General features: G+C 47.5%; 2 protein-coding genes across 2 annotated transcripts in view; one reads left to right on the top strand and one right to left on the bottom strand.

Annotated features, from left to right (window-relative positions):
• T265_13393 (hypothetical protein) overlaps positions 1-24,256 on the bottom strand; it is a gene marked incomplete at both ends in the record, with an annotated part of 42,617 nt that extends 18,361 nt beyond the window's left edge. The window contains 6 exons of the mRNA XM_009168662.1: positions 23-474; positions 559-1,139; positions 1,182-1,269; positions 1,309-1,636; positions 19,121-19,352; positions 24,104-24,256. Of these exons, the coding sequence (XP_009166926.1) occupies positions 23-474; positions 559-1,139; positions 1,182-1,269; positions 1,309-1,636; positions 19,121-19,352; positions 24,104-24,256 (1,834 nt within the window). The remainder of the gene's footprint in view (positions 1-22; positions 475-558; positions 1,140-1,181; positions 1,270-1,308; positions 1,637-19,120; positions 19,353-24,103) is intronic.
• T265_04020 (hypothetical protein) overlaps positions 19,585-27,286 on the top strand; it is a gene marked incomplete at both ends in the record, with an annotated part of 34,975 nt that continues 27,273 nt past the window's right edge. Inside the window, 2 exons of the mRNA XM_009168638.1 lie at positions 19,585-19,740; positions 26,405-26,492. Coding sequence (XP_009166902.1) covers positions 26,443-26,492 — 50 coding nt within the window. The remainder of the gene's footprint in view (positions 19,741-26,404; positions 26,493-27,286) is intronic.

Below are 27,286 nucleotides of genomic sequence, written 5' to 3'. Positions count from 1 at the left end.
AAGACGGATAGCATAAACGCACGAGTTAGCAGGTCCTGTTTCCTTTTGGAGCTTCGGGTTGTTTGAGCAGAAGTCACGGGTGATGTTGGTCCTGTGATGAGGTTGAAACAACGTGGATTTCCTGTCATCAGACCAGTGGCAGTGGTGGACAACGTCTGGTTTGGGTTTGGTCGGACAGGTGGAGCTATTGACGGGGTGCTGGACAGGCACAGTTGAACCTGCCGAGATGAAACCGGACCGGATAGTGCATTGGTGACTAGAACTCGGCCTGAACTATTTGCCGTGCTTAGACTGGTGGTACGCGACATCCAGATGCCAGAACCAGCACTGGTTGAGATACCTGGCAGTTTCTGTCTGTGTAACACAACGGCTTGAGGACCCGGAACTGGATGTGGACCACAGCTCTCACAAACATATGGGGTAGTCAACCGGGATCGTTTCGGTGAGGAAACGCATTCTACATGTTGCCAACTTCTACGGGAGAAACAGAGAAGATGAAATTGCTAAATAACAAGCTAACTGATATAGCAGAATAGGGAACAGAAGTGGGAAACTCACCTGCACTTGTCACACTGAATGACCGGACAGTCATTACGGGCATTCCCACATGAACAGCGAACAATCCCTCCAGAATCAGAAACTGAGGTAGCTGAGCGGGAGGCAGTTGTGCTAATCTGCAGCCCAGGAAGGCCGGTTCGCAGTATAATGTGTGGAGTGAGGGAAGAACTCACACGATGAACTTGCAGAGGTGGGATCGCAGCCGCACCTGAAGACGGGGAAATTACGAGCGAACGACCATTGGTAGAAGAATTTGCCGGGTTGGTCGCGATAAGCGAGCAGGGTGAAGTAGTAGTTTGTGTAGGGATGCGACTAGTATTCGGCGTTTTGGGTGTACCCATCACTTGTGGTCCCGTGCAGTAAAGCACATCTGAAGCAGGTCTACAGATGTTCTGTGGAACCAGTTCATCACTTGATAAAATCAGACCCAATCCAGACTGACCAGAAGTTTTGCGAGTCCCAAAAACTTGGTCCACTTGCTTTTCATCCTTTGCTAAAGCTAATTTAGCAAGAAGACAGAGGCGATCCTCATCGCCAGAAGTGCCTTTTGAAGAAGGTACGGCCGATACATACGTGTGGTCCTAAAATTTTGAAGAGCTGGATGAGAAGTCAGAACAACATACATTGTAGGGCAGCCCCAGGCAACTTAGTGAGTCGCCATACGTCACCGCATCGAATGGATAATCATCTGGATCACCTTCATCAGATAGCCTGCAAAGCTTAAGGTCACCTTCGGTAAGAAGCACATACCCCTGAGATGAGAAAGAACATAAAACGCGCTTTTGTTTCACTGGGTTGCTCACGGCAGTAACCTCGGCTCCTGTTTCCCCAACAATAACGTTTTGGCCGACCTCCGGAGGATGAACAGTGTAATCTATTTCGTCCTCGTCCGGCGGATCAGGAGTGTCCTCCAGGATAGGATCGGGATCAAGGAATGCATCTGCAAACGCAGTCAAATGTGTCCTATGGGCAACAGGGAGGTTCAAACCAGCTCTGTAGAAATTCGGGTAGACCAGTGTGTCTGTCACGCTTGTGTGCAAAGCGAAACCTGTAAAAGCGAAGAATGCCGTGGAAAATGCTAACAATTAGCTGAAGTTCGGTGTCTGTGTAAAACAGGGACACCTAGTTGTCAGACGCTTGGCAAAATTACAATCAAAAAGTTTCCAACCTGGAATATCAAATTCTTTAATTCCACTTCCAACTGTCTACTCTCGTTATCAGCCTCTATATCAGCACAGCCTACCACTTCTCTCCATACTCATCATTTGTCAACCAATCTAGTTGCCATCAGTCGCACAAATTAAGCAAATCAGTGCGTTTTACCGATACACAATTTCTCAGATTATACCTAACCCAACTCCATCAACAGATAACTCTTATAGAGATTACTAACCTCATAAAACTGACGCAGGGTAGATCTCCTGGCATTGACCGCACCTACGCACGGTCAACTGAACGAACACCATACCACAAGCATCAAAACTGACTCGAAGGTGAGCGTGGAGAACGAAGTTTATGAAGTTACAAAAACAAAATTATATACTTCAAGGAATTATGAAGGGCGATGAGGGAAAACCGGGCAAATGAAACCGAACTTGGAATTAGTTAATTTAGGGGAACGAGGTAGGAGAAAGCCGATGTTTTCGGAGACAAGGGAGTACATCCGATTACATCAAACTGAAAAGCATTTTGACGACCAGAGAAGTTTCACGAATGTACGAAGAGTGAATATTATGGCAATGACAATAAATAAAAAAATAATAAATCGTTCAGCTGTAGCGCCCTTTCGGTGCCTAGCTGCCATGCCGCCCGAAGGAAGCACGAGGGCTGGGATACTGCCAGGTTGCCCAAGCCTAGACAGGGGAAGTCGAGTGGCGGAGGTCGGGTTCGAACCACGGACCTTCTGGTCAGTAAATTCGCGCTCTAACCACTTGAGCCATCTCGTCCCCAATGACAATAACAATAATAATATTAACATTAATAATAATAATCGTTCAGCTGTGACACCCTTCCGGTGTCTGGCTGGGGGGAGCATGAGGGCAGAGGTACTACCAGCTGGCCCGAGCCTAGACAGCAGCAGTCGAGATACGGAGGTGTTAGGAGGCACTCCTCCTACGAACATATTGCTCACATTTCTCTCTATATATTTCAGCCTTTCATTGGACTGTTTGTTCCATTCCATTCTTGATTCTTCGAATCTCGATATTGGCTGTTCAGTTGCTGCAGTATAATTTCCTCCAGGCTTTTTGTCTTCTCAATTTCGTGTGTAACTGACAAGGTTGATTGACTGATTAGTAGAGAACATAACAGGAGGCTGGGTTCAAACCACGGACTTTCCGGTCAGTAAGTCGTATCTTAGCCACTGGCCTATCCAAATGAAGAGTGAATATCCAAAGGGCACCTCGATCATCCAACAAACAGTAAACTATTCTCTTTAACATTTTAGTTACGTTCCATCCGAGGTCACGTCTGTCAACTATAAATAGGGACAAAAGGAAACATCTCCGAGTTAAAGCTTTCATTCCGATCCATCGGACACCTTGACTGAAAGACAGAAATGGAATACAAGCCGTTTATCCGTAGTTTTTCACCAGATAAACGTTATCTCATCAGCACTTAGAACACTGTCAATTCATTCCATCTATTAAGCCCTCAAGCTTGCCATAAAGAATTTACAGTATTCTCTCATTGATGCAGTCGGTTACAGCCACAACTGCTAGCCAGGCAGCTTCTCAAGCAGCTGCAAAACGGGATTTTCAAATATTCATTGGATTGTACCGCTTCGGTGCGAAAATAGTCGCTTTTTCCAATCAACCGCGTACACTAAGGTTTTTGCATTGTATCGACATGAAAGTTTCATGATCATGGACACAAGCGGGTTTGGGTCGGAAGGGTTCCTATGTTTAATCTTGTAATCCTCTCCGATTCCACGGGAGGCGAAAGTACCCTACACAATAAATGGCTTTCAGCCAAGTGGCCCCCGAATTCCTTATATGTGGTACAGTCAGCTGCAGCCATCGGCGACAGTCTGTGTTATTTACACACTTCGACAGCCCATGACTATCACAAACTAGAGACTTAACTGGGTTCAGGTGAGTTCCCCGTCAAAACTGAGTTAACGTACAAGCGGGAGTGCTTGGCGAATTCCATTCAATTCGGGTTCAAGCAGAACACAAGGTTGGCAAAAACTCGAGGAGTGTACCAACCTGCGGACGGAGTCATCCTGAGCTGTCACAGAGTTTCGAGCAACATTATGAGTAGTTTGGTACACCTAGACAATATACTTCGATACGTTGAGTAGTATACCAGCTGAAACATGATGCAGCCTCGTGCACGACACTCAGTTGGAGGTCACCGTAAACGAGAGATTCAGCTCGATTACTTGTCTCCCCTTAAAGCCAGATGAGAGTACCTGGTGATCCTAGGTTACCGGGCAGGGTCGCACCACCACCCAACCTGCAGCACCTCGTGTGGTTTGTCACTTCAAATCAGACACGGAAATTGGCGGACGAAAAATGCCTAATATCTCTCTGTTCCACTCCAGATATTTAGCACTAGAGCTGGTCGTTTGGGTTGCAGGGGAATATTTTCCCATCTTCAAAGCACTGTACTCCCAAAGTCGGCGAAAATTACCTATGGTCAGCCTTCGCCCCCATACAACTCGATCAATACTGACGTAAAATTACAGCCCACAAGGTTGTTGGAAAATGCATTGTTTCGAAGCGAATGACGCAGTGATCCGCCTTGCTGGACTGTGGGAAACTGAGTTCGACCAAGGATGTAAAATAAGGTACAGGCATATCATTCTCGATACTCCGTCTCTTAATAGATGCATTTAGAGTCGTAATGAGTTTGAATTTTCAAAGGTGTTGGAGGACACACCGACAATAACAGTCACCCGATGAGCCGTCGGGTTGTGCAAGTGTTGGGGCTAATTTTCTAATTCGTCCTTTCTCAAAGGAAGGTAGTACTCTTACCTCGGAAGTCACCTACAAAACCGTCTTCATGTGGCCGCGGAAGTGGTGTTACTTGCTGCATACAGCAAGACCGGTAAGCAGAAACAGGCTACTGGTGATGCCTCCTTTTTTCCCTTTCACAAACTTTTCATTCCCTTTTTCCCCACCCCATCAATACCTCGCTCCTTGTGGGCTCAGCAGTTAGGAGTGATGACTCTATTCGTCCTGCATCAGTTTTGCAAGCAACATCTGCGCGTCATCCGGCACGGACATCCTCAGGCACCTTGAAGCCAATCTTCAAGCCTCGACGCCCAATCTATATGGCTTATTTCAATGTCCGCACTCTGAAGCAAGCAGTACAACATGCTCGCTTGATACTGTGTGCTGTGTAGGACAAACAAGAATTCAAGACGCAAGCATGAAGGTTGGGCTAATCACCCCATCATTCTCCACTCGCTTCTAGCCGCTCACCTCTGGCGATCCACAGATTGCTGCAGCGGGATGCGCAGGGGTTGGTACCATCATAAGTCACTGGGGGGAAGGATCCTTGGTTGACTGGGTATCCATTGATAGTAGTTTGTGTGCGATTCGTCTATCTGTGAAGGGATCTCACAGGCTGGAAATTGATCGCTGGCTGTTTGTTGTGCATGTTTACGCCCCCACCCGACTGTAGCTCTGGCACCATCAAAGACACCTTCTATTTCGCTCCGAATGATGAGCCTTGGTGAGTTCAGATATCGTTGAGGTTGTCTGAGATCTGAATGCACAGGAGGGCAAACTTGTCGCATCTGAGATTGGACCAGGTGGTCGACGTGGATTCGACTCTGTATGTACGGACAGGTGCGATAGACGGCTTCAGCTGTGTTGAACCCATAGCGTTTCTATGGTGTCTAAGTTCTGCAGTAACCGAAGTCGTCTGACCACATGGTGTACCAGCCATGGATCCAGATTAACCACAGTTACCGGTGGCGCCGATCAATAACTGACTCCCACTCATACACTTATGTGGATTCCGACCATTCGCTCGTCCGAAGTCGCTTCTCGGTTCGCTTACCAGGGCCGCGCACAGTGGACTAATGGCTGACGAAGGGGAGACCGACAGGCACCAAAGTTAGGCAGATTTATCAGATTGGGCTCTCTTTCAACCGTCAGATGTCAGCTCATGCTGAAAAGAGATCCTCACCTATTTGCACGATATCAGGAGTCTCGTCTTTGGCAAGGCGCTACCAGGTCCATTCGAGCAATGGATATCAGACAGAACAGTGACACTGCTTAAGTCTCGAAGGAATATTCCAGCCGGTCCCGAACACAACTCAGTCCAACAACTAGGCGAGATGGCCCAAGTAGGTAGAGCGCGAATTTACCGACCGGAAGGTCCGTGGTTCGAACCCGACCTCCGCCTCTCAACTTCCCCTCTCTAGGCTTGGGCAACCTGGCAGTATCTCAGCCCTCGTGCTTCCTTCTGGTGGCATGGCAGTTAGGCACCAAAAGGGTGCTGCAGCTGAACGATCGTTCGCCTCAGTAGCTCATCAACGACTAAATTGAGCAACGGAGAGAATGGACATCCTTGTCCGGTACTACTTTTTGTATGTAAGCCTTCAGAGTTCGTCATACACACTCACACGCCCAGAAATATTTGAATAGACGGACCTGACTCTGTTCACAAACCTCTGAGTACTACCCTGTTGAGCAAGTGTGATTAACATCATAGATGCTCAAAAGAGTCGAACACAGGTGAACAAACACCAAGATCGTGGGTCGTCTGGTTAAAGGGGTGTGAGGATGTGTTCAATGCAACCTCTACCTGGTCGAAATTCCGATTGCTGCTCACGGATCAAGGATTCGTGTGCCATGATAAGGGGACGAAGATTCAGTGACACCAGAAGCTTTGTCAAAATTGAAGTCAAACTGACACCTCTGTGGTTACTACATTCACTGGGAGTATCCTTTTTAAAATGGACACTATTATCGACTCATTCCAACTGTCTGAGACGGCCTCCTTCACCCAGATAGACACAAACAGGCTAAACAGGCATTGACTGAAGAAATCACTGCTACCCTCGAGCAGAAATGGAACGTCATTAGAACCATTAGAACGCTTGAGTTAAGACAAACACTTGAACACTTCTGAAGCTGAAGGGGGTTTCATGTACATAGTCCGGAATCTCAAAATGGGGGCATCAAGTGGCCAACTGAACTGTTGGTCGAAGTACTGTGACCAACGATCCAGATGTTCTTTTCTGGATATCAGAGAGCCATGCTGGTTCCCGATAGTTCCCAAAGACCCGTCGGACGATTAAATGGAACAGCCTGCGAAATTTGTCAGCACTTTTTGCGTCTTCCATTTCTTCAGCCTTTAGGTTCCACGAAACTTCTCGGTCTCCCGGGACATTCAGTTTCAACTAGGGTTGGATGAGTTGTTGGGTTGTCTTGTGGTTGCGGCTAGGAGGACTCTATCGACGGACCTTTAGCAAAGCCACAGGCCTATCGGAGTGTTTGGATGAGATTGACTGGGTTGTATCGCAGGTAGAAGTTCTGTCTTTGAGTAGGGCTTCGGATATCTGTACCCCGTGTCCGTTAACATCCAATATCGGACAATCCAACAACACATCGAGGAGCCGGTTCGGATAGGTTCGTTTGATTTCCATGTCGACTAACTTCTCAGTGTAGGCCTGAAAAGCGCAATCAAAAGTAGCAGCAAACAAGTGCATGGTCGGAGTCCATACTGGCATTCCAGAAGTGTCAGCAAAAAATGATCGGCCCTCACCAGAGGTAGCTGAGGACAACGTGGTCAACTTGGATTCGAGGATGGTTCGTTGATGTGCACCACGTAGCTAAGTCATACTCAGTGCAAAGGAGCAAACTATGACCAGCACACATCTGGAGGAGGCGTTCTCCGTTGCTTAGGCGTCTCGTGTAAAACCCAAGGCCCACAGGGACCCGATGGGGGTCTCAGGGGGGGCGAGATAACTCAATGTTTAGGTAGCTAGCTAATTACTCAGCTAGCTGATCGGAAGGTCCATGGGTCGAACCTGACCTCTGCCTCTCGACCATTCCTTTCTTGGCTTGGGCACATGGAAGTATCCCTACCCTCGTGCTTCATTCTGGTGGCATGGCAGTTAGGCAACGAAAGGGTGCCACAGCTAAACGATTTTTTTCAACGGGGCCTCAGTAGGGCTAAGTCTACCTAGATGATGATTTAGCCCACCCGTAACCGTAGTAACGTCTAGGGCTTCAGCCTACTGTAAAAGAACACATGGAGCACCACAGAAAATACCTGACAGATAAGGAGCTGAAGTAAGCGGACAAAATAAAAAGGGTGCAATGAGCCTTACTTTATCGAGATTCACTGACAGCCGGTACCAAACGAACCGCGAGAGGCGACTCTCAACAGGTATGTAATCAGGTAAAGATGTTTCCCCTCGACGGCTCAGGATAATGCTCAGTCCAGCTACAGTGGCTTGCCGGCCATCCCAGTCACACAGGCGATATCAGGAAAGCAACGGGGAAAGCAACTTAAGCACAGTACTTGCGTCATGGATCATTGTTCACTAGAAACAGGGAAATCCAGCGTACACTGAAGAGCTACCTGCTATTGTGCTTGCTTCGGTGTGCGAACGCTGAAGCCAGCTAAGTACACTTGCTTTTTGGGGGTTTTAAAACGGAATTCGACGTGTTTGGGGCCGTGAGAGAAGTCATAAACAGAGACTCTGCGAGTAAACGTGATGCATAGTGAACACAGCGGTCAGTACTAGTGATAGAACCTGCTGAGAAAATGTTCACATTGGAGTGCAGAAGGCATAAAATGGAATACGTGAGTGCAAAAAGGGAGACGTCACCAGCAACGTGCATTTGCCTACACGCCCTGCTGTATGCAGCAGTTAAGCGACCCTACGAGTAAACGTGATGCATAGTGAACACAGCGGTCAGTACTAGTGATAGAACCTGCTGAGAAAATGTTCACATTGGAGTGCAGAAGGCATAAAATGGAATACGTGAGTGCAAAAAGGGAGACGTCACCAGCAACGTGCATTTGCCTACACGCCCTGCTGTATGCAGCAGTTAAAGCGACCCTACTGAGTGCCCCATGCGAGAGCCGATGTAGCATAACATTTTGGTTGTGGTATTCATAGGGTGCTCATAACTAGACAGGACTATCAGAGTTCTGAACCAAAAGATTGGGCTCAAAAGCCTGAACACAAGGCAATGGGTGGGAGCCGGCATACTGCTACTATAGTGCTAGACTTTAGGGCACGAGTCGCCGTGCCTCTTCCAAATCCCTGCTTAGAAGATCAAAGAATTGTGTTCGTCAGACGTCTATACGCCGACCAAACTGTTATGCGATACTGTGGATTTCAAATCGAAACCCCTAACTGTGGTACAGTGAGGTAAGCGAACCGGCGCACAGAGATAAGGTCGTCTGCTTGGGGCGGTTTGACGTGCACGTGGTGAATGTTCACAGAATACGTTCGGTTAGTCCAGCAGATGGTGTCCTGCTCTAACATGATGGGCAATTGTGTCCACTTTGTTGTCTTGCTGACCGCGATGCAAGGTCGACGTCGGTCCGTGGCTTTCTGCTTCATCCACTATGGTATGGTAAAGGGCATGGTAGCATGAGATAGCCATTCATGGAAACAAAGGAAGTTTATTTACAGGATCGTCGTGGAATATTCTACAAAGTCACAATGCAATCTTCGTGAGCCGCCAAGAAGCACCGAGGTATGGATGTTCGATTAAGACTGGGTGATATTCTGACCAACCAAGAAATGCCCTGATCTAATCCGTTGTCCACGCGTGACATAAGAAAGAAAGCGTTCAGCTGCAGCAACCTTTCAGTGCCTAGCTGCCATGCCGCCCGAGGAAGCACGAATATTCTGACCAACCAAGAAATGCCCTGATCTAATCCGTTGTCCACGCGTGACATAAGAAAGAAAGCGTTCAGCTGCAGCAACCTTTCAGTGCCTAGCTGCCATGCCACCAGAGGGTTGCACGAGGGCTGGGATACTGCCAGGTTGCCCAAGCCTAGACAGGGGAAGTCGAGTGACGGAGGTCGGATTCGAACCACGGACCTACCGGTCAGTAAAATCGCGCTCTAACCACTTGGGCCATCTCGTCCACGCGTGACATATCCGCCCAATCAACATGATATTCGGCTGGCCTTGGGATACAGGTCAATATTATTGAAGGGCATAAATACCTGTCTCTTACGAGTCCAGCCTGAGGCCCTGAAATAAGTCCTCAATCTTTTCTCTTGATCTTTTACTAAGGCTTTCTTCAGCTATTGTTGTACAGCAGTTTCCGCTACTTTGGGACCACATACCTAGAAAGTACACACCAAACTGGATTCGGGGGTCATTGTATGGCGAGACTAGGTAAGTTTCAGAAATCTGCAAGACCCATTCAGGAAAACCCTAGTTTTCTAGGACGTGGTGTACGAGTTAATCAAAGCTTTCAAGCAACATGTATAAAGCCTCAAGTCAAATGTGCATTCAGGATATCGGGTCCTCGGTTGCGACCACAGATCGTGGAATCTGACGGTGGTGCGTCACTTACAAAGCAGGCATTGCCACACAAGAGATATACTTCAATTAGAGGGTTGAAAGATCTGATTCTTACGCCCCAGATGATAACGACACGAGACCATTCCTGCAGCGCGACTGGGACTAAGAAACCCGGAGATTATACGCCTGAACAGCCACCGCTGCTCCTACTCGCTTCCAGTCCCCCTAGCATCCTACTTCTCATCTGTCCCGTCACTGTGCGCAGTATACTACACAGATGTTTAGGATAACTCACCAAAGCACAAGCCAAACCCATATTCACTACATCCTGTGTAATGAATCAAAATCCTCATAAAAACCAACGAAACCTTTTACTCACTCGTCAATTTTTCCTACGTACTTGCTCACAGGCTTTTACGTTTCATCAGCTGGTTTCACCCCGGAATAGCCCATTGAATCGTTCAGCTCTAATATAATTTCGGTACCTATTAAGCCACCCGGGCAGGCACGAGGACCAAGATACTGCTAGGTGTTCCGAGCTAGGTGAGTGTTCAGCGCTATTCATCACCTCATTCGGACCGCGTTTGTTCGTAATTCATGGATCGTTACCATAGACAAAACTTAAAGTTTATCAGTGTTGAGGCTGGTCGATTGTCCGAAAGTCAGTATTGCTGGAACCTTGTTAAAGTGGTCACTTGCAGTTTCTGATTCCCCCCCACGCCTACGGAGTCCCAAACTAATTTCCCCAAGAAGCCAGGAAAGTCGCCAGATTTTTTTCCTCCTATTCCACTACTTCTCCAAACTCCCGTCTGGAGCTTCAAACTATTTTTTCATTACTCTTCGTTTTAACTAGGGTCATTCGCCAAAGTTCACTACCGCCAAACATGTTCAAGCCTTCTCATCTGTATGGCGTCTTGGAATTTCGTTCGTGCCTATGCTCCACAACTCACTTTAATCAGGTCGTCTTTTCTGGCGACTTGGAAATAGTCGGATGTAATCACTATACCTTAGCTAAACAAACGCGTTCTAAAAGTACGGTGAACGTGAGTACTCAAGCTCCGAGCTCATTCTTCCACTCTCTATCGGCTTTACCAAACCAACTCACCCACCCGCCCCGAATACCCAGCATTCCGCTTCTTGCTTTTCGAACAAGTTCAACTGGAATCCGTCGATGAAACTAGCCACAACTCAAACATCCGGAAGATTTAGCAGCTATGGCCGTCGGACAGACGCCCAATCCACACCGTTCACCCCTCACTGACATCCAAAGGAAACCTGGGTATAACTGATATCTATGCGTTGGCCAGTAAACTAACCATAAGGATGTGGGTAAATGACGGGGCAACTGGTTACCCGAACTCGCCTCTACCGACCGACTAATAGTCGTTCAGCCGGTCCACCGTTGCTGAAGCGAACCAAATTCTTCCTGAATTCTCACTTTCTGGATCCATTTTTCTCCAACTCTCCATAACCTCTCGTCGCCTTCCAAATCCCATGTTAGGACTTGAATGATTCTCAACATTTATGCTTCACCCAAATGTTATTCATTCCCAAGTACTTGGACAATTTCTCGTGTTTCACGGTTCGTTTTCCGTTCTTTAACAATTTCAGTTCCCATAATCTTAATAGGAAGTATGTAATTGGGGGAAGGCTCTTTCCCCGTAGGCTACTTTTACGTGCAGCTTATATAACGGAAAGTGAAGATTGTCTAGATGCGAGGCTACCTTTCCGACACTGCAAGCACATTGTGTTGTTCCTTCCGTCACCACAGCCCAGTGCGTCAATCGGACCTCAATACTGTAAAACACTGGCGGTTGATTGTTATGCGCATTCCACGGAGAGGGTGAAACAGAAATGATGAAGTTGGGCCAGCCTGGAGGTGGTGGGAACCCACGAAAACACCACGCTATCGAAATGTCTCAAAGCAAACACGATACATCTAAAAGTCACAGGTGGAGCATACACCTCCAATGAACTAGCGAAGAGCAGACATGCGGTAAATCCTAACCGAGTATTGGGGGAATAACACTTGGCAAATTGCCTATCCTGTCCTCAAAAAAACGCCAGAAAGAAGTGGATACATGAAAATGACGTTATGCTCGAAGTATATGAGCACCATTCAACTCACCAAGCATCGCGGTCCGCCAGTAAAAGCACAAAACAACATCCTAAACAAAGGAATCCATGCAGTCAGAAAACGCGCGGGCGTTTCATTAGGACGTCACCAAACAAATGGATGTTATAGTTCAAGAGGCATACTCGGGGACATGGGTACAAATGCCCCTCCCATCAGATACTCTGTATCGATTCAGATGCTTACGGTGAGCAAATAATGCGAAAGGTATCAGCGTCACCACCTGCAGAGTTAGACATAAGAGAAATGGAGTAAAAATGTAGCTGAGTGATACCTAGACTGAGCAATTCTGTGTATATTGGCAATGCATGGTTGTATGTGGGTAACGAGACACCTAGCTGAAATAGTAGCCGATCTTTTAACGTGGAGGCTAGAAGTGCAAATCTGGTTCAGTTGGAGCGGAAAAGGTTGATATGCAGGCTTCATCAATCGCTTGCTTAAAGGTGATAGGGCCAGTGAACGTACAAAACGGTTCGTGAGGCCTGTTCCAAAATCAACTTCTCCCGTGATGCTGGCAGGAACCGCTTGTAGACGATTTTACGCGAATGGCTACGCAGTTGATAGTAGTTTGAGCGCTTGAAGAATTTGGCCCTAATTTGGGTTTGAAAGGTGGAAAATCGGAGGAATAAAGTGAGGCGGGGCAACCTCTATTCAAAGAACAATTTAGAGACAGACGGTGCTGCTTTTATTGCCCTTCGCTTAATATTCTGCTGGATGCTATAAAACAGTACTAGACTGCAAGGTTCCGGGAAGAAAGCCTAGGAACCGAGTTCATTAACCGCACATTTGTCGATGGAGAACATATGTGGCGAAAGTTGACGATCCCATCCACGTCTTCAAGGAGAGAAGTAAAATAAATGGCGGGGGTCCGTTGGAAAGTTGGCTGATGCGAGGGCCCGGGGTGGATTTCGAAGCATCACCCGCAATAAAAGAACAAGCTCATCTCGACCAGGCGGAAAGTGGATTCACATTTCATCGACCACGAGGTGTTCATAAGTAAACGCAAGACCAACAACTGGAGGCCGACGGCTGGAGCGAAATTATGACGTTTTACAACAGTTCTGGTGCCACAAAAACGACAATATATGGTGCTTTCAAGGGCGAAAAAGATGTCGGAATGCGAGTACTCCTGGGGATGTCCAGTTAATAGACATGGAGTTGGGCGCGCTAGCCACAACGAAACGAATGAGGTTGGGCGTTGAAAATAAGGATTGTTGGAGTCCTGTCCTATCCTGTAGGGTGCATGAAGGAAGTTGGTGATGCCTACCAAGTACTTCAGGGAAATTGCAAAAAAACGCTGTGAGAGAAAACTATCAAGGCTGGTATGCGCATTGGCACTGCAGATGCTACTGTAGGCAAGAATTATAATATCAACGTGTCCTTTGGGACAACTAACCCCAAGAATTAGGCCGGGCCGATGGTGCTTGTGGGACTCTGTACAATAAGAAGCACGCCTACGCCACCGATGGCGGCTCCGTGTGTAGTTTTTAGTCAGCTGTCAACGACAACGACGCTCAGGGGCAAGTAAGTTTCGCGAGGATGCAGAATCTGACGTAACTGAAAGTACCATCGATCATTTTTGACGGACGGCAAAAACGAAGCTCTGAACTCCACAATCATTTCGCGAGTTCTAAGCGGGATTGGGCCAGTTGCGTGGCAATATACAGCGAGGTATACTGAGAGAAAGTACACGATGTACCACGAAATACTACCGTGCGAAACTGTAAACCTCCACCCCCAGTCCGTCAAAAACTGTCTCTCCGATTTTGAACTCAGTCGTCGTTCGTGACCTCGGTAGCCAAAGCCACTGTACTAGAAGTAGTTACATGCACCGAGTTTCCAAGCTGCTCGTAGACGGACTGGACTTCCAGACAAACGAAAATGGAAAGCAACCGGGGTCAAATAAATCATGCAAACTTTGCCCCTACGAAGAGGTGTATGCTAGATTCAAGGTACGGACCTCTGCGAAAAGAACATTTTAGTATTTCCACCGAAAAGACTATCCCTACATTGTACCCCTTGCTTGGTCTCAGCATGTCGACGCAACCACCAGATACCTGGCAGGCCAACGACCATTCCCGCCAGATTAGGCGCTCACCAGTGAAAGGCGTCTCGTTGGTAAAGTGTTTGTTAAAACTCCACTGAGACCTAGTGACCACCATGCGGTGACGTTTGGTTTAGTCCGCTATTGGGCTATTAGCCTGGAAACTTCTGCTTTGCAGATTGCCAAGGAATAAGTAGTTTCCTTGAGCAATTTAAAAAATGGTCAGCTTCAGTTGAAGAGTCACGTAGAATCATTATCCCGAAAATCATAGAAGCCGACGAGAGGTAGGTCCCAAAAAACGCCGCTCATTCGGACGGACAAAAAACTACGTCAAAGTTTCCGGCGTCTTCGAAAAAGAGACCCTTCAACCATTTCGCCAAAAGATAATCTAAGCTGACAAAAAGCTAACTGGCGTTTCGTAAAATATGGAGCCGCTTTAAATCAAGCATCAGCATAAAGATACAAGGAAACTGGCCACAATACTTGACTACGCTCGGGAAAACGAAAGCGTGCCATTTAACTACATAAAGCACTGCTGAAGGATTAAGTTGACTTTTTCCCAATGAGAGGATCGAAACCCACTTTGCTACGCAGCGCGGTACGTTCGATTCGGTTTCGTTTTTCCCTCGTGCAAATTCGTGAAAGAATTTTTTCGTTGTTCAATCTATTCACAGAGTACACATGAGTAATTGTTGAATTTTACTACTGTAACAAAAAATTTGGGAGATAACCCTTGATATTTTGCTCATACATCCTATTTTACAGCTAATCCTAAGCATGACATCAATTTACGCCATTGACCGCTGCAGCTATTGCTGGACCACAGCAGATGTGGACGAAATGGCTGCCCGTCGAATGTCAAACGCGGCATGCAATGCCAAACATGCAAGGCCTGGTGGCACCTACAGGACGACCAGATAAGCCGACTAGCTAACTCTCCTGATCTGTTTGTCTGCGCCAGCTGCCCCCACGTTAAGGGTGCAATGCATACCGCGGCCAAGAGGAGAGCCCCCCAAAACGGTACCCAATCCCCAGTGCGGATTCAAAAAGACCACTGCCAGTGTTCCGCTTTAAGCGGGATACTCGACGCGAAATTAGAGCGACTTTCAAAGGCACTGGAGGACCCAGGCGCTAAGAATGCAGCGACCTGAACGAAAGTTGACAAGGAACTTTCTTCGCTGAACGAATACCTCGCGATATCCATACTGGGCCCCATGGCTTCGAAGAAAGTTATACAACCTTCTGACGCGGCTATAAAAACCGCCAGAGCGTCTCCAGTGGACAGGCGCCTAAGTGAAAACAGACTGATAATCTGGGGGTCATTCTCCGGAAAAATCACGCCAGCGAAGCTGGCACAGTCGATCCTTAGCAATGTCCTCACCAAGCCCGATAAATCACTCCACACAGAATGGCCACGCCAGAAGGGAAGTAAGCGACCTCTTGGACTTCCAGGCACTCTTTCTTCCTCATCTGACGTACAGGAGAACTTGGAGCGGGCTGGCAACATTCAAGAAGCCAACTTAATGATCAGACGCCTATCTGACGATCGTCCTCTAGACGCGCGTAAGCTTGGTCATAGCAGGTCAGGGGGTGAAGCACGAAACAGGCTTTCACCGGGCACCAATTCGGCCGACCCCAAACTCATGACCGGGCCGATTGTGGTCATATTCCCCTGTGCTCCCGAAATTGGGCAAGCGGAACCAGCTGCGTTTCCGGACAGCAGCTTTTATTCAACCGCCACAGGCGTCTTGCCCACCAAAGGCAGGGACGCCCTGAAGGAGGCAAACCCCACATGCAAGTAGCGCCCAAACTATGTGGAGATATCAACGCTTGTCTCCGTATCAGAGGACACAGCTTCAGCCGTGCACTCCTCAACAAAGTCACAGCCTCTGAACTGGACTGAGTCAGACGTGCGGGGACAAGAAGCGAAGCCAATCTCCAACTCCACTCCGTCAAAAGCGGCCTCTCTGCTTGTGGACGCAACCGTCGCCCAGGACCCCGACAACCGAAGCCATAAACATGACTACAGCCACCCGGAAAATCCCTCGTACGTCCAGTTGGCCACGGTGATCGCTGGCGGATCGGGTGTCCACACAAACACGAAAAAGGAGCGACTGCAGCGAAAAAGGCCACATAAAACTCGCCAGATTAGAAGACTGCTTGCTGGCTTCAAGGTGCATTCCTTCGCGTAAACGAGCCTCTTGAAAACGCCACCAAAATCATTACTTCTTGGTGCCACCACCCAACGCTCAGCCCCTCACAGAGACACTTTTCCGGTCAAACCGCGCAAAAACACCCAAGGATTCAGAAAGGCGAAAGCTTGCAGCAAACCTTTGATCAACATCAAATCTGGTCGAAGAAAAGGGGATGCTGAAGGAGCTACAAACAGTATCGGTCGAAATTTTTACCCATGGGGAAAAACTCCTTCCTCCAAAAAAGCCGAGCAAACTGAGCTCCCACGGAACGAAAAAACCTTCCAGACGAAAAGCACTCCCAGAAACCACAAAGACAGGAAGCAAACAACGTTGCCGCAGAGGTCCCTTTGCAGCCTTAGACTCAAACCCGGTGCAGAACTATCAAGTCTGCTAACCACCCTGGTCACTCAACTTTCGGCTCCTCACCCTCGGAAGCAGCAGAGACTGTTGAAATGCTTGTCCACAAACTGCCTTAGCCTTTTAAACTCGGCGATGCTAACCATTCAGCTTGCCTTGAACAATCGTCCATAATCGCACTCACAGTGACCTGGCTTACACCAGATGTCTCTGACGCGGAGATCTCGATAGACGGTTACTCTAATTTTCGAGCTGACTGGAAACGATGGAGGGCTGGTGAGGCTGCTCTGTACTTACACGTGGCCCTACAAAACCCGATTGTCCTCTCTAACGCCAAAAATGCACACTTTTGCGATGCACTGTGGGTCCAAATCCCGCTGCGCGGGTCCGATTCTCATCTTCTCGGCGTGGTCTACCGTAGCCCTTCGAGTCTCCCTGAAGATGACCAATTCCTCATACAAACCCTTGAGCAGCTCTCCTCCTAGCACCACTTCACTCATCTCCTGCTGGTAGGCGACTTCAACGCCCCAAAGGGCTCCTGGGTGGAGCTCCAGCGCGACGAATCAGGCGGACCTTTTGCAGCGGCGCTGTTAGAAGTCCTTCAACAGAGCGCTTGGACCCAACATGTCGCTGCACCCACCAGATACCGCGCAGGCCAACTACCATCCCTCTTGGATTTGGTCATCACCAACGAAAGACACCTCGTTGATCAGGTAACAATTAACGCTCCACTGGGGTGTATCGACCACTGTGTGCTAACCTTTGATTTCATCCGCTATTGGGCCAGAAATCCCAAACCTCAAACGTGGTTTCGAGACTTCCGCCGTGCAGACTTCTCAGTAATGCGCATCTTCCTTGAACAAGTCACACTGGGACCAGCTCCGGTGGAAGAACTATATAGGACCATTGTCCAGAAAGCTCACGAGGCTGAAGCGACCTTCGTCCCCAAAAACCGGCACGAATTCGGATGAACTGCAGGATGCCAAGAAGGATTCGGCGACTTCTGGGAAAAAGATCCCAAGTCTTTTTCAAAAAGTTGACTACAGGGGATACAGAAGATGAGCTGGCATTTCGTAAAATGCGGAACCGCTGTAAATCGGAAATCCGTCAATGGAACATACGAAAACAAGCCACCATCCTGGACCTCGCTCGAAAAAACAAAAACGTACTGTTCAAGTACATGAGACATCGCCGCAGAAACAAGCCATCTGCGTTCTCCTTGAGGGACAGAAACGGAGAACCGACGAATGACCCAACAGTGGTATCTGAGGCTTACAGAGAACACTATGCGTGTCTATACTCAGCCCCAGCGTCCTCGTCACATCCACTCTTGTCAAGGAGAAACTACGAACAGCCTCTAACCGACTTGGTCTTCACGGTGGAGGACATTCGTCAACTCTTGGACAAGATCAACCCATTCTGCGCATTGGGACCCGACGAGGTCCATCCGAGGATCCTGAAAGAAACGTCCTCCACACTGGCAAACCATTTACACTTGGTGTTTCGTCAGTCGCTTGACGAAGGCCGCCTTCCCCCTGCTTGGAAGGAAGCGATTGTCATGCCAATTTACAAAAGTGGTGACCGACTATCGCCTGGCAGCTATGAGCCTATAAGCCTCACTAGCGTGCCGTGCAAGGTGATGGAACGCATTCTGAAGCGGGCTATCCTAGATCACCTTACTTCCAGTAATCTGATGTCTCCAGCTCAACACGGATTTCTCCCAAGACGCTCTCGCTTGACAAACGTGCTCGTGCTTATGCACAGCTTAACCCAAGCCAAGGATGGAGGACGCACGCCAGATGCCATATCTTTCAGCTTCTCAAAAGCATTCGATAGGGTCCCACACGTCCCACTGTTCCACAAACTCGAGTCTTACGGGATTCAAGAGAAAGTCCTTCAGTGGATCAGGGCTTTCCTATCAGACAGATTACTTCGAGTGAGAATAGGCTCGACCTATTCCTCTCCAGCGCCGTCTCCATTGGAATTCCTCAAGACTCCGTCTTGGGACCACTCCCGTTTCTGATCTACGTCAACGACCTCCCAGATGTTCCTGCGAGTCCATGCTTACTTTTTGCGGATGACTTGAAATCCTGGAGTTCCAATACCAGTGCCCTCTAAATGGATGTAGACGCTGCCAGGTGGTGTTCTTTGGACTGGCACCTTACTCTGAATGACGAAACGTGCGTCCATATGTCGTTTGGAGGGAATTCAGCGAATGCCTTTGTTATGCATGGTGAAAAAGGACCAGAAAACATCACGAGGATAGATGCCAAAAAAGATTTGGGCATCTGGGTCCCCTCAAACTCGTCCTTATCACGGCACCATGAGAAATCGGCCCAAAAGGTATTGCCATTTTACCGGATGATCCGACGCACCTCCCGTATTACTCGCATGGACTTCCAAATACTCTATGGGGCCTACGTCAGACCGCTCCTGGAATACGCCAACCGAGTTGTCTACTAAGGACTCACGAAAGACGTCATCCTCATTGAGCGTGTCCAGCGAGTCGCTACGAGAATGGTTGCCGGCCTCAAATCCGTGGACTACGAAACGCGTCTCGCGATGCTCGATCTCTTTTTCCCGGAGTACCGTCGCCTCCGAGGGGACCTAGTTCTTACTTATGCCCTGTTTGAACAAAGCTTGGCAAACAGGCTTTTTACCGTTGACCCAGCAAACATATGGCGGGGACATAGTAAGATAACTTTCAAGCTCAGAGCACACGCATTCATTAGACAAAATTTTTCTCATTTCGGGTAGTAGCTTCGTGGAATGACCTTCCTCCGACGGTTGTCCACGCTCCTTCTAGAATCCAGTTTAAAGCACTAGTAGACATTTATTTATGCAAATTCTCGCGCTGCTGAGCATACTGCTTCGCACTGCGAACATAAAGAGCAATGCTACACCCTTTTTTCACTTGTGCCTTTCAGGTGAACGACAGCCACTGACCGACAAGAACAAAACCGACCCGGGAAACTTGGGCAAAAGCCTCGATCCTGTGAATCAATCCGTGTATCCGTGAAAAACGCCTTCTAATCATTGTTTATTATCATCGTAACACTGTATTGACCCGCACAGTTTACTATTCGCTACTTCACTAGGCGCTCATCGACGCCTTTTTTCTCCCACAAATATAGCCAAAATATGTCAACCGTCTAGTCACCCAGCTATTTCATATTGGACCTACGGTATCCCTGGCTGCCATTGGAGCTGTTGAGCCTGCTATCTATATCCTTCCGACCAATCAAATAAGGGATTACTGCATGGGGCGTTGCCAAATGCTCGTCAGGTGGGTTTTGTCATTTTCTTTGCCACTGAATAGGGTGACTTTTGAGGCTGTGGTGTTTGAGAGTTTAAATACACAGTAGTACGTTGTGGAAAAATTTCGGTGATCTAGGTGTTTCGCGTGTAACATGTGCGATCGTCTGTGACCACCTGGGCGATTTGTTGGCGCTAAGTTCACAAAGCAACATGAAGACTTGAGATTGGTGGGATTCACCAACGCCGCCCGCAATACCTAGCATAAGTGTTGAAATTCGGGCTTCTCACGGAGTGGGTATTGGTGTTTCGTTGGATCTCATATTCCTTATTGGTCGGGGTATCTGAATGAAAACACAGGAAGTCATCTTCACAGAGAACGGCCACCGCGACGTCCGTCCGGGGTCCGGCGTCGTTTCCTGCTTACGTCAGTCACTGTAACACTACCATGCATATATAGATAACGCGAAAATTGGTCTGAAAATCCGGAATGACGACTACCCAGATCTTTCACTGGAGAGCACGGATCGTCTGATACAATGTTCCGGATTCTGTCAATGAGTTCGAAAAATACACTCTTTGGCCTTTTGACAGTGAGATGGCGGTTGGTGCGTCGCATCTCAGTGAGACTCGACTCCGGCTGCCTGGTTTTTAAGTGAACTTCGGGGTCATCAACTTTGGAGTCGTAGTCCATACAGATTGGCTTTGCCCATCAACTCGGAGCCTGTTTGAAGCAATCACCGATCATCTAGTAAGCCAACTCCAGTAGGCAGACATTACCTTACACCCACTCGGTCACGCGGAACAATGGAACAGTGGCAGACCGCTGCTTATTTCTGCACTTCTGTTTTAGTCGAAATCATAGAGAGCGGCTACTTCTGCTAGATGAGTCGAGGGGTTTTGAGTATGAGTACAAGTTAAAGTGATGGAACCTGATTCCAAAAGACCGCCACAGGACCATTGGAAGCCTAGTTACACTTTGTCATATCCTTTACCGTGGCGTCAACGCTAAATTTCTTGAACTTGTCACTACCTGTCGATGGTCAGTGCAGAGGACATTGCTTCTTGGGATATTGCTACTCAGCGGGATCATACAATCTTGCTGATGGTTGGGCGATATTGTAGGCTAGTTCTTTCAGCACCCAAGGATGAAGATCACCCGGTCGGGTAATTTGTATGGGTCTTAATGAGATGGATAATAGACCACGTCGCTTTCGGTGGTGTCCTAGCCAAGAAGCATTGCCTCATTACCATCTTCCTCACACACAGCTGCATCACTATTAACACTGTCTTTTTTTCGCCTTACAACCACAAGTTTTGTCTAATTTTATTTAAGGCCTTGGAAAGAGAAGAAGCAGTTTGTTGTCCACCTCGCGGTTTGCGCCATTCTGAAGGAGATACGGTGAACAACGCCTGTCTCAGACGATTTTCCGGCATACGTAGTACATGACCAAACCACCGCAGTTGATGGTGCTAGATGATTTCTGTGACGTTCTCCGTTGCTGGATATCAAAGAGCCGTTTCTGCCCCTGACAGGTTTGCTGGCAAGAGGCTTCCTGGGGCCAGTCGGACGAATCAAGTGATAGTCTGCTGGGATTTCTAGCATGTTTCGCACCTATCCTATATTCAATATTTGGATTACGTTATCTGGATTGTACCGCAAACAGAAGTCTGGGTTTTGAATACCGCTTCAGCTATCTGTTCCAAATGGACATCAGTACCCGAATTCGGACCGTCCGACGAACGTTCAAGAAACCGGTTTTTATAGTTTTATGGGTTCATTAGCTTCTGAATGGCTAACGAGGACGTGTGCGTTTGGTGTACACCTCAGAAGATCAATGCAGAGCAGCATCGCACAAGTGCATGGTCGGAGTCCACGCTGGTACTCCAGAACGAGTGGCAGGCGTTGATCGACCCTCGCCATCGATAACCGACGGCAATGTGGTCTATTTGGATTAATAACTTGGTCGTTCGTGAGTATCGCGTTTTCAAGCGATCTCCACTGTTCCGGATATTAGTACCGCAAAGTAACTATCCATCCGCAAAGTAAGTAACCATCTGAAGCGGGCGCGTTCCGTAGTCTGTGTCTCGTCGTCAACCGAAGATGGTCACCCATTGTGGCCTCAGTAGTACTCGGTCTGACTTCTCGAGAGTTCACGGCACTAGCAACCACAATGGTGTCTGAGCTTTTATTGCTTCATAAAATAACACCTTAAGTGTCATCGAAACAGTCTTTAGCAGATTCAGAGCGACGGCTGACTGGATCTTAGGGAAACACAGTAAACAGTGTGCGATGGACCTCACTTCTTCCAGATTCTTTCATAGTTTGCCAAACAAACCGCTCACAGGCGACTATCAACGGGTATCTACTCAAGTAGGGACACTTCCAGTTGATCGTTTAATACAAAGGCCCCTCCGGCATATCCAGCTGCAGAGGCCTTCGCATAACCACAGGTGCGCAGCCGGAAGCTGGAAGAGAGGGGGGAATGTAGTCGGTTCGATTACGGCACTTGTACCCTGTATCCCCGTTTCTGGTAGACAGTCTATATCAATGCAGAGGGAATTCGGCGTACAAACAAGAGCAGGTATATGTCTTACCTGCTTCAGTGTAGAAGATTAAAAGCAGCCAAGTAGGCTTGTCTTTTGGGTTCGAAGCTGCACCGAGGATACAGCTGGGCATAATGCAAGGCTAGTACGGGGACCTGTGGAGGGAGTATTCGAATGGGGGTGAGGTGGGGCAGAAGAGGGAATACCTGAAGGTGTAAGATTGGGAACGTCAACAGTAACATGTTTGCGCTTGCCCACCCTACTATATGCAGCAAGTGTAGCGAGCCGGCTGGTGGCGCCGCGCGATGGCCAATGTGGCATGAGAATGTTGTTAGTTGTAAGTATCATGGTTGTCTAGACTGAAATGCCATCAGGAAGCCCAGACTCAGAGAGGAGGGCGATTAGGGTCTTCGACCGAAGCCTTCGGTTCAAACGCCTGTCTTCAAAGCGGCGATGTTTGGCAGCACAAGTAGCTACAGCTGTTCCAACCCCTCATCTGAAGGGCCAGGAGATTTTGTTCGTCGGATCCCCTATAAGAGATTGCAGGTATCGCACAGACACCCCCAGTATAGCTCATTGAGCGACAGAGGCACACAAACGGTTACATTATTGTAAGGCGCTGTCTGTTTTTGATGGATAAAAGTGTGATGAATGTGTATAAGATGTGGAAAAGCTGAGTTCGTCCTCCATGTTTCAAGATGCGCAACCACGCTTGGCCTCTGTCTGGACAAGGATAGCCCATTGCAACTGTACATAGAGTACGGACGTTAAAAGTCCCTATGTTAAATCCCATGGATTAAGCAGCTTTATTTTATTGGTTGTTAATTTGCAACAGATATTAACATTTAAATGACCCATCGACGTTTGCTTGCATGGTGGGCAGGAGTTGCTGAGGTACCTTCTGACCTTCTGGGCTGCAGAGAACTGGTCTAGCCCTAGGAGATATAGAATAAGATATAGGTCTCTTGTTCCTGGTGCTGTCACGCACAGCAATTGGCGCACTGGGCTTATAGAGAGGCTTGTGTTCCTCAGTCTTATTGGACAATTTGCGGTCAACTATAGGACGATAGGAGTGTGCAGGTTTCGGGGCCGACTCCTGATTCGTCTTTTCTCGAGGGAAGCAGCATCACTGCTTCTAAGAATATGGACATACTGGTCACCCGATGGAACACCGTACTGTCCTCGCATTCCGATCGCTGAGGGTAGTACGGCTTTACCCCAAAACCGCCTTGCAACTCGGTTACTCAGTACAGATTTTGCTGCACCTAATCTGCATGCTCCCCTTTGGCTTTTCTGGCATTTTCCCCTTGAAACTATCATCATAGCACCCAAGCTCAACCAGCCTGTCAAGGTGACGTTAGGGCTGTCTGCGTTGGTAGTAGTTAACAAGCAAATCCCAAAGGCCGGCCGAATTTTAGGGATGCATACATCTCGGATGTTTGTCGCAATTTAGTACCATACCTGGAACACTTTTTGGCTCCTTCCGGGACCGCGTATGGTGCAGAACAATCACCTGGAAACTGAGAAACTGAGAGATCCGGATGTTAGATATTTACCAGAGTTGGTCCACGGGACGAGATCGCCACCTCTTTGCACAGTGCTGAGAATTTCGCCTGTGGCACGGCTCTACCACTCAAGCACTGGATATCAGACCGAACACTGACACTACTTAAATCTCGAAGAAATATCCCAAAATGTCCCGAACATAGCTTGACGCGACGAATTATTATACGTCAAGTGAGTGAGCGCGGGAGCCGACCGTGAAGTACGTTGAACTCAAAGCCAAAGGAACAGAAAAGACCCAGAAAGCCGGTAATGCCCGAATATTATCTCAGTTTATGTGCGTGATCGGTCCCCGAGGGCCTCATGTGAGCGAAACCACAGAGTCAGAATGGATTGATCGTTTTGAATAAAGAACGCCCGGATCAGAGGGCCGAGTACTTTGAACGTCAACTATCGTGGCCACTAGCTGCCACTCATCTGGAGCCCACAGTTGGTGGTGAACGTGGAACGCCTACGGCAGGGCCGAGTACTTTGAACGTCAACTATCGTGGCCACTAGCTGCCACTCATCTGGAGCCCACAGTTGGTGGTGAACGTGGAACCGCCTACGGCCTCGGAGGTTCATGACAGCATATGTTTTCTCAAGCGCCACCGAGCTTCTGGTCCGGGTGACCTCCCACCCGCGCTGTTCAAAGATGGCGGTGCAGTTCTCAGTTAGTGCCTTCGTTTGGAAAGAGTAGCTCGTAGTGTATGGTAACCACAGGGGGACCCGCGTGACCCCGATTGACCACTGGCGTCACTTGTGGCTCGTCGCCTTATGGTGGCTCGTAAAGCAGCAAACGGGATTCCGTCCTGGTAGTTGACCAAATCCATTCCGTTGACCAGATCTTCACACTCCGCTAGGTGCTAGAGCAACACTATACGTATAAGCCACCCACAATTCTAGCCTTCCTGGATTTTCAAAGCGCATTCGACTAGGTTGACCGGTCTGTTCTGCTTGACATGCTTGTCTACGAAGGAAAAATAATAAGCTCTTTGTATTCTCAGACTTTCGGATGTATGAGGGTATATGGGAAGCTCTCGAAGAGCTTCCGTACACAAAGTGGTGTCCGTCAGGGATACCCACTCTCCATTCTTATTCAACTTCGTGATCGATGAGGTCATGAGACGAACGCTGGAAGGACTCCGAAACCCCGGTGTTCAAATAGCCTGTGACGAAAACCTTGTCGATCTGGAATATGCAGACCACATCGTTCTAGTCTTTGAAGATGAGGAAAAGATGCAGGTGTTTTTTGATGAACTGGCCAGAAGAACGGGATGTCCTTTGGTATGCACTTTGCACTCACAGTGACAGATAATGCTCCTGGACATACAGTCATGAACTTACAATCCAGGGAGGGGCACTGGAAGTTGTGTAGCGTTGTACATATCTTGGAGGTTGTATTAGTTCTTATTCTAGTGCGACAGATGAAGTCAGCGCTCGAATCTGCAAGGCCCGGGTCTCGTTTGCTAATTTGAGACAGCCATGGCGTCAAAGTTGTGTATCCCTGAATCTCAAGGAACGTGCGTATCAAGCTACAGTGCAGGCTGTTTTGTTGTATGGTTGTGAGACTTGGCCTTTCCGAGCAGCGAAACTGAGACATCCTCAGGTGTTCGACACTCGTTGTCTCAGGACCATAGCTCGTGTGGTTTGGTGTTGGCGACTCCGTAACGAGGCACTTGGAAAGCGACTTTACGGTTGTGTAACGGGAACTTCCATTGAAGAATTTGTCTAGCACCAGAACCTTTGTTGGTTAGGCCATTTATTGCGTATGCCGAACCATCGTTTGCTCCTGAGAGTGCTGTTTTCCGTGCCCATTTCATAATGGCGGAACCAGAGGGACAGCCATCCCTTTACCTGGCAGATGGCTATGAAACGTTTTCTGCATTCACTCGTCTCTTGGAGTTTTTCGAACCGATGGGTTTGTTTTACCCAGTTACGATCACTCAATCCCACATCATACACCCCCACATACCTAAGTGACCCCAGATAGTATACAGCGTATACAACACGATTGTCAACCTGAATCCAATTGCCTTGAGCGCTTTGCATCAGTTCTGGTGATTTATTTTGATGGGAAAGATTTCGGTGGCCCTCAGTCAGCGGTTGACCACCAACTCAGCGTACCCAGCTTTTCATGTTTATACTTCCTTCAAATGAGGATTTTGTATGACTTTTTTCAGGATCAACTTCAGGTAAGAAAATTACATCGCGCATGAGAAAACTGCGTGCATCATGTACGTATCCCGAAATTATACAATTAGGCGTTTTTTCTGTCTAGTTTTCTGTTCTTTATTGTCCTATTTTGTTTTCAGGCTCCCTTGTTAAAGTCATCCTTTTGTGACAACTGATTATGGGAACCGATCAATTCACCTCTCCTTCGGGAGGGGATGGAATGCTTCAGTAAGTCATCCAAAAAGATTACTTTGCCGGTACGAACTCCTCCCTCAGTTTAAGGTGTATATGATGGTGGGTGATGAACAGCTGTCACTTGCGTGGTCTATAGGGAAATTGAGTGATTCATCACTTGTTGTCTGTTTGGGTTGCAGCGTTATCCGTATGTCTTGTTCGCTCTATCATATCTGTTTTTCATACAGGGTATTATATTTTGTATTGGACCGCATCTTACTGCACTATTTCTTGTGTACATATAGCAATGAACCAGCTCAGTGCTGTGGGCAACTGACTGTGCAGTGTTTGATCACATTTTTGCAGCTGATCAGTTCGTCCTGATTACGTGCAGGTAGGTTAGTCAAGGTGAATGCTGGGTTAGATCAGTAGTTCACACATTAGAGTATCATTGGAATCATGTATTCATGCGAACCAACCACTCAATGGGAGATGCCCATCAGGATGACCGAGGTACTTCCAAATGCGAGATTTCTCTGCTTCATTTCTTCTATATACCCAAATAATAATAATAATAATAATAATAATAATAATAATAATAATAATAATAATAATAATAATAATAATAATAATAATAATAATAATAATAATAATAATAATAATAATAATAATAATAATAATAATAATAATAATAATAATAATAATAATAATAATAATAATAATAATAATAATAATAATAATAATAATAATAATAATAATAATAATAATAATAATAATAATAATAATAATAATAATAATAATAATAATAATAATAATAATAATAATAATAATAATAATAATAATAATAA

Source organism: Opisthorchis viverrini, assembly GCF_000715545.1.
Source record: "Opisthorchis viverrini unplaced genomic scaffold opera_v5_62, whole genome shotgun sequence".
In the NCBI taxonomy this organism is placed as follows: Eukaryota; Metazoa; Platyhelminthes; class Trematoda; order Opisthorchiida; family Opisthorchiidae; genus Opisthorchis; species Opisthorchis viverrini.
Note: the sequence above shows the minus strand (reverse complement) of the source record. Positions and strands in the feature narration are given on the sequence as shown.